We start from the raw sequence: 7,558 nt of genomic DNA, 5'->3' as shown, positions 1-7,558 counted from the left end.
TTATTATTATGGCATCTATGGTGAAAAACATCACAAATGACAAACACAAACTCTTGTTTCCAAAAAATCTACCAAGTTAGATGCACACATGAGGGGCAGCTGGCCAAAAGGCTGCAAGAATTCAGTTGTGAGTACTTTGTGTAGGAATACGCATCACGGTGGTGGTTTTGAGTTGGTGGCATTTTTGTTTAGTTTTGAATTTAAAAGTGATTAATAGCCCCAGTCAGGGCATGGTAGATGAAGTGTCTTTCAGGAAATAAAGCACATTCTGTATACATTTGGGATGACCTTGAGGTAGTCTCTAAAGATGAGAGATTGTCTAAGGTGGCCTGTTGGTAGTTTCCTTGTTCATGCTGCATTTTGGGGCTTTAGGAGGAGGATTTTTCAGGGGCTCCTGAAAGGAGGATTTTTGGGGCTCCATCTGTTTCAGCAGCAAACAACATAAGAACAAACTGGATAAACTGCATATGAACATCCGTCATCAGTTTTTCTAGAGGTATAATACTGACATTTTTTTGGAGTTTTAATATCTTTTCTCGCTGCCACATTGTGCTGAAACAGAAATTTATCCGAGAGTTTCACGAAAATGTTCAGACATCTCTTTTAAATGCCCGTGGTTATTAATGTCTAGTCCAGTAGTGTTCTGATGGCTTCCATCCTGCCTCACCTTGTCTTTGAAATTCCCCTGACACGATTCTGCCCATTTTAGGTGCAGTGTTTGAACACAAGAAAAATGCTTTCAGGTGTGTCTCTCAAAAAGAAATTTGTTTCTGTCAAGACAGTTTTCTCCAAATTTCAAAAAGTTTATTTTCATGAATAATTAAGAAAATAAGGAAAAACTGAAAACAGACAAACATCAAGAAAAACAAACAAACTCAGAGGAAACACATGCTTCTTATAACACTCTGTAAGGTTTCAGATACATCACGCAGGGATTCAGGCTCTGGTGACAGGACTCCCCCCGGCTCACAGAAGCTGTATGTGGGATGAAGTGAGGTACTTGGACGCATTCAGACCCTCATCTATCTATAACCGACAATTCTATAAAGTTGCAATAGTTGTGGAAAAAGGGAAAATTTTTTTCTTGCAAGGAAATAGGGAGCATGATGCTATTTGCCAGCAGCAGACAGATATTTTGGAGTTCTTTGGGCAGTTCTGCTCCCCATCCCCTCACCAGGGATCCTTACTTTCTGCCAAGAGGAGTGAAGAGATGCCATTTCCTCGTGTGAAGCGGGCAAAAAATTACAGTTATGGGGCCATAGTCCCAGTTTTAGAGCCTCTGCAAAGTGTGGAAATTGAGGAGGATGCAAATAGTGCATCCCATGTTTTTCCTGGATAATGGGTCCAAAGAAAGGATTGGGCACAGAGGCAGCAGAGGGATCCCTCTCCCAGACACCACAAACAGCACTTTTTATGCTCAGAAGGGTCCTTTCCCCCCTTGCCTATGGAAAAGGGAAGGCAGATTGGTGGCTGGGGCCGCAGAAGGCAGCACGGGGACACTGGTTATGTTCCACCCAGCCGCTGTTGCCGATGCTGCCACGTAGCAGAAGTGCATCCAGGGGAGGTTTCCACTGCCACGGGGGCTGATGCTCATGGACCAACCTCCCCCTGCAGCAGTGAGGGTCAGCGTGAGCCCCTGCCCCAGTTTTTGCCCGTGCTCTCGGGCTGGTTTTGCAGCTCCTGCTACTCCAGCCAGGCTGGTAACTGCCTCCTGGCCCTCCCGGTGAAAGCGAGCTGATATTTTTCTACATGACAGGGCAGCAGCATAAAGCAAGACTACAGTGTAGACATATCACATGTCTCTCAGACCCCAAGAGATGATCTTTTTAGACAGACAAAAAAAATATAAATAGGTAATTTTTTAAAAAAAAAAACAAAAAAAAAAACAACAAACAAACCAAAACCAACAAATTTTCTGGGTGATTTTGGAGAGAGCTGCCTCGAGGGTCCGTAATTTCTGACGCGCGCTCAACTAGGATACCTTCATTTTGCCTTTCTCAGGAGCTGCTTCGTGGATGAGTGGCTGCTCCTCCCCGTTCACCGACAGCATCCTCTTTTCTGGTGGCTGCTCCTCCGGCTGGCGGGCAATCAGGAGGCGACAGGTAAGCAGGATCCCAAAGACCAAGGCGTGGGCGTAACGCTTGAGCGGATCCCCAACTAGCTGGTGGAAGAAGAGCACAGCCAGCACGAGGAGGAGGAGGAGAAAGTTGGCCACGTCTTTGGGGCGACCGGGCACCAGTGTCATGACAATGCCACACGCCACTTCGAGGGCGCCGATGCTCTTGCGGAGGAGGATGGAGCTGACTCCCATCTTCTTTAGCATGGGGAGGGCCCGCACGTAGCTTTTGTATGCTCGTTTCTGAAACCAAGCAGTGACAGCATAGAACACCATAATGTGAGAAAGTAAAGGCAAAAGTGTCTTCTGCTGAAATAGACTGGTGTCTAGTCCAACCCCCCTGCCACAGCAGGTCCACCCAGAGCAGGTTGCACAGGAACATGTCCAGGTGGGTTCTGAATGTCTCCAGAGATGGAGACTCCACCACCTTTCTGGGCAGCCTCTTCCAGGGCTCTGCCAACCTCAAAGGAAAGAAGTTCCTCCTCATGTTTAGGTGGAACTTCTGATGTTCCAGTTCGTTTCCATTTCCTCTTGTCCTGTCACTGGGCACCACTGAAAAAGACTGGCTCCATCCTCTCGACACCCTCCCTTTAAGTATTTATAGGTGTTGAGCAGATCCCCCCTCAGTCTGCTGTTCTCCAGACTAAAAAGACCCAAGTCCCTCAGCCTCTCCTCATAAGAGAGATGCTCCAGGCCCCTCATCATCTTTGTAGCCCTTTGCTGTACCCTCTCCAGCAGTTCCTTGTCCTTGAACTGGGGAGCCCAGAACTGGTCCCAGTGCTCCAGATGGGGCCTCCCCAGGGCAGAGCAGAGGGGCAGGATGACCTCCCATAACCTGCTGGTCACACTCTTCCTGATGCACCCCAGGATGCCATTGGCCTTCTTGGTGACAAGGGCACACTGCTGTCTCATGGTCATCCTATTGTCCACCAGGACTCCCAGGTCTTTTTCCTCAGAGCTGGGAGGAAAGATCCCCTCAATCATCACAGACCCCTCTGGCACCATCTATACCCCTACAGCTTCTCTTGGAGGGATATTAACACTGTCAACCTGCAATCCCCCCTTTGTAAGCTGTTGTCTTCTCACTGGAAAACAGTTCTGCAACCCAGCACCCACCAACCTTTTGAGCTAGGACCAGGCCAGGTGTACCTTCTCCTGAAACCTGAAGTTACCATTGCTAGAATTAGCAATGCAGAACTGTGTTAAAAAAAAAGTACCTCTCTAAGAGTAGCTCATCCTTTATAATTAAAAAACACACCTTGTCCCTGCAAAGCCAAGGCACAGCAAGTGAAAACAGAGGTCTCCTTCTACCTCAAAGCAGCTTACACTGTCCCAGTGTCTACTGGCAGTGCATGGGACTGTAAACCAAAGCTGGGATTCACCAGCCCCAGCCTGTGCTTACATACCTTTATGATCCTTCCTTTCCTTGGGTGAAAGCAAGCTGACATTTGACATCCTCTGCTGCCTGGTTCGTGCTGGATTCAGCAGCAGTGTAACGCGGCAGGACTCGGCCTCATTGTCTCAGGGAAGAAACAACCTCTGTCCTTACACGCGTTCAGGTTCTTCCATTTGAACATTCAGGTGCTCATGGGCTTATTTTGTTTTTTTCTTTTTCAATCAATTATTTCCTCCTTTTTTATATTTTAATAAAGCTCCTAGTTATTGAAGACACTGAAACTGTTTCCATTTACACTGGTTATACTACCCCTGCAGGTATTCTTGCCGTTGTGTTCTCTGCTTTCTGATCAGGGAGAGGGAAATGGAAGCCAAATCTCAGTTAAGGAGTTGCTCGGCTCTCACAGATGCTGATCAGGTTGTAGATTTACTTCCCTGTGATTTTGGAAACCTGCAGTACAGGCAGCTAGAGCTTCCCCACTTCTCTGTCAATTTTGCTACTTCCTTCTAAGAGAAGCTGATACTTCACATGTGGAAAATATACGGCATTGACATTTTTGCTACCAAATAACTGAAGGTCTCATGACACATTTACCCTAAGTGTATGCATTATAAGGATAAATTTTAAACCTTCAGGGAACAAACCTCTCCTCAGACCAGAATATTTTTAAACAGTTGTGAAAAATACAGCTTTATAAATAAATGTACTATCAGCGTGTCCTAGACTACTCCGGTATTTAAAGTATTTTAATGGACAAACTAGTGTGTCTGTTCTTTGCTGAATGAAAAACTGCAAGTTTGGTGTTGTAGGTTTATAACAAAAGGTTCTCTATTTGCTGGGGGCTTATGGATGGGCCAGATCAGGTTTTCATTAGCTGTCTCCGTTAATGGGCCAGATCAGGTTTTCATTAGCTGTCTGTCTGTCTGTGACAGAGCACCCTGGTGCAGCACAGCGAAAGCAGGAAAGCCTAATGAGCACGAACATGTTACGATACGGGCTGTTAAGTCCAACGGTGCTGTGTAATACCTGAGTGCCTCTTTCTTTTTGTAAAAACAGGGATCCTTCCTACCTGTAGGCCTGACTTTTGGTAAAGCAAAAAGGGACAGAGAAGCGAAATATTTTAGAGCAAGGATTTTGCAATGTTTCTAAAGTCCCAGGGATATTTTTTCTGTCCCTTATGTAGCAGAAGCTTAAGAGCTTTTTTTTCCCGGGCACTTTATCTCAGTCTTTTGCTCCTGAGCTACCTCTTGGTGATTCTTTTCTGCAAGATCCCTGTGCTGAGCACTGCCATTCAGATGTTATTTGAGAGCTAAGGAAAAGCAGCTGGGCAGGTGGAGCAAAGGGAGAGAACAGAATGTGCTGGAAACTTCCAGCACTGGTTTGTTGTTTGTTTTTTTTTTTTTTAAGGGGCACAAAAATTATACCAACGCTTTTCAGCCACTGCAATAAATATAAAGGGGTGGGAGGGAGGGTGGCAGGAGAATAAATAAACATAGACAAGGAAGCAAAAGGTGGGAGCTCACAGATAGCACAGCTCTGCAGCAGGGTTGGCCCTGGGCAGAGAGGAGCAGAAATGGCTCACCAGCTGAGAAATGCCCACAGAGCCTTCTCCATCCTCTCCTCACCCCTCTCCCGTCAGGCAAGAGGAGCAGAGGCTCATTTCCCAGGCAAAAGAGACTAATAAGGTGACTATTAATAATACCTTCTTCTGCCAGCTAGGAATCTCAAAGCATTTCACGGCCATCAATTAATCCCCACACACAAGTCTGGTGAGGTGGGGACAGTCAGTGTCATTATCCTTGCTTTAAAGCACGGAATTCTGAGGATTCATCTGGCTGCTGAAGGCGGCGTCTGCTTTTCCTACCCCTGGTCCAGGGGGCAGGTTATTCTCCCAGGGATCTGCTGTACCTGCCTGCTACGTGTCTGGCACTTCTTCAGACCTTGCTTTTCAGAGCCTCTTATGTGCCCCCCCATCTTTTTGCCGGCGTCGCTGTGCTGTGCTACCCCGTCCCCCCTTGCCTCCTCTCCCCATCCTTATCCCCAAGAGGATATCCTCCATGGAAAGGCTCAGAGGGAGCCCCTCTATATATAATATATATAAAATATCCTCGGCACTGTGTATTATTTGTTTCTCTCCATGTCCATCAAACGAGGAGACAGATAAGCTGCTTCCCTCTCCCTCCCATCGCTCGGGGCTCCGTGTACCCCACTGCAAACGCCGCTCCTGCCACAGGGTTGAGGGGAGAGACCCCCCCTAACGCCTCTCCCTCCCACCGCCGCACTCACCATCTCGTTGTAGGCATCTCTGCTGAGCCGAGGGGTCAGTTTGATGGTCCCCATAAAGACGAAGAAGAGCCCCAAGGCCACCGAGAGGGCGACGATGGTGATAGTCCTGGGAGATGCCATGGATGGAGCGAGCCGCCGGCAACCGGTCCTGGCAACCGGTCCTAGCGAGGCCTTCTGGCTCTGGCTGCCAGCCCGGGCGGGAGGTAGTCAGTCACCATTGAAGGAGATGAGGAATAAAGCTGCAGAGGCTGTGAGGATGACAGCGGGAGAGGGGGGGAGGCGAGGGGGGGAATTCAGCCTCCTCCGCTCAGCGGCCGCTGGGTCCTAATGCCCAGCAGCCATGAGCCAGAGCCAGGCAGCCCTGTGCCCAGCCCTGAGCCTTCCCACCCCTCCTGCCACTAAACCGTCCTCTCTTTCCTTGTACAATCCATAAATTACCCGCAGAAAGCCAAAGCCCAGCCAGTTCGAGGGACGTGGGATGGCAGCCAAACGCACAGCACGGTGGGAAAACGAGGACAAAGAATCATAAAATGGTTTGGGTTGGAAGGGACCTTAAAGATCTTCTTGTTCCGACCCCCTGTGCCATGGGCAGGGACACCTCCCACCAGAGCAGGTTGCTCAAAGCCCCATCCAGCCTGGCCTTGAACCCCTCCAGGGATGGGGCAGCCACAGCTTCCCTGGGCAACGTGTTTCAGTGTCTCACCACCCTCACAGTAAAGTATTTCTTCCTGATATCTAATCTAAATCTTCCCTCTTTCAGTTTAAAACCATCACCCCTTGTCCTGTCACTCCACTCCCTGATAGAGTCCCTCCCCATGTCTCCTGTAGCCCCTTTAGGTACTGGAAAGCTGCTGTAATAAGGATGCAATATGTTGGCAGAGAGCACAGGGGTAACCTGCTACGCAGGAAAAGTGGTTGGAGGTCTTGTACATAGGCAGCTTTCCGTTTCGGATGCTCAGACACTAATACACAGCAAACAAAACATTGCGTAATATATTTGCTCCAGAAAAGCAAAAAAAAAGAAGTCTATCCTGGAACCTGATGCCCAAAAGGCCACTGTGTCACCCTCCCCTATTGCAGATAAAACCTGTCTGTATGTTCAGCTCTCCAGAACCTAATGGAAAGGTTTCCTGATCCCCTATTACTTTTTGATTTAATGCCATTATCTCTCCCCCTCTAATTTGCCACAAATTTCATTTTGACAAAAACATAGCCCAAGCAGAAATCCATTCAGATCTTGCAGCGAGAAGCAAAGGTATAATTATACAAAACAGAACTGCTGGAAAACTGCACTCCTTGCTATAAACTGAAAACAAAGGCTGTAACAGTGTGCAAAAATCTTACACGCCTGGGATGGTACGAGGGTGACACTTCCCATGCCTGTCAGGAACCTCCCCATCATCTCTCTTTCTGGTGTATTAAGTCTCAAGTCCTAAACCCATGTATTTTAAGCCCCCATGGCTTGAGAACTAGTGGTGGTTCTTATTATTCCAAACTCAGGGTTCCTGGGGACTGGAGTTTAAAGTCTGAAAAATACAGGCAGCTCTCCCCGTTTTCTTGGGAGTTTATCAACCTTGAGTCACCCAAATCAGATAGGGAACAGATCGAGTCGAATTTAACAGTCTGACTGTAGAAACGTGTCCTGCTACGTCTGGCCCAGATGACCAGGATAAACCAAAAGGTAATTTCAATACATAAAAGTAAAAATTAAAAAATAAAATAAAAGAAGCCCACAAAACAATGTGGAGTTCACCAAACAC

General features: G+C 47.6%; 1 protein-coding gene across 1 annotated transcript; it reads right to left on the bottom strand.

The window, feature by feature from the left end:
• Positions 1–1,811: 1,811 nt before the first annotated feature.
• Positions 1,812–6,153, bottom strand: TMEM35 (transmembrane protein 35). Its single transcript, XM_014955375.1, has 2 exons — positions 5,799–6,153; positions 1,812–2,359 (listed from the first exon to the last, which is right to left on the bottom strand). Exons 1-2 carry the CDS (start codon positions 5,916–5,918, stop codon positions 1,973–1,975), a joined length of 507 nt encoding a protein of 168 aa, XP_014810861.1. The 5' UTR covers positions 5,919–6,153; the 3' UTR covers positions 1,812–1,972.
• Between the last annotated feature and the right edge of the window lie 1,405 nt (positions 6,154–7,558).

Source organism: Calidris pugnax, unplaced genomic scaffold (assembly GCF_001431845.1).
Source record: "Calidris pugnax isolate Ruff unplaced genomic scaffold, ASM143184v1 scaffold38, whole genome shotgun sequence".
In the NCBI taxonomy this organism is placed as follows: Eukaryota; Metazoa; Chordata; class Aves; order Charadriiformes; family Scolopacidae; genus Calidris; species Calidris pugnax.
This window is presented reverse-complemented; position numbering and strand designations above follow the sequence as displayed.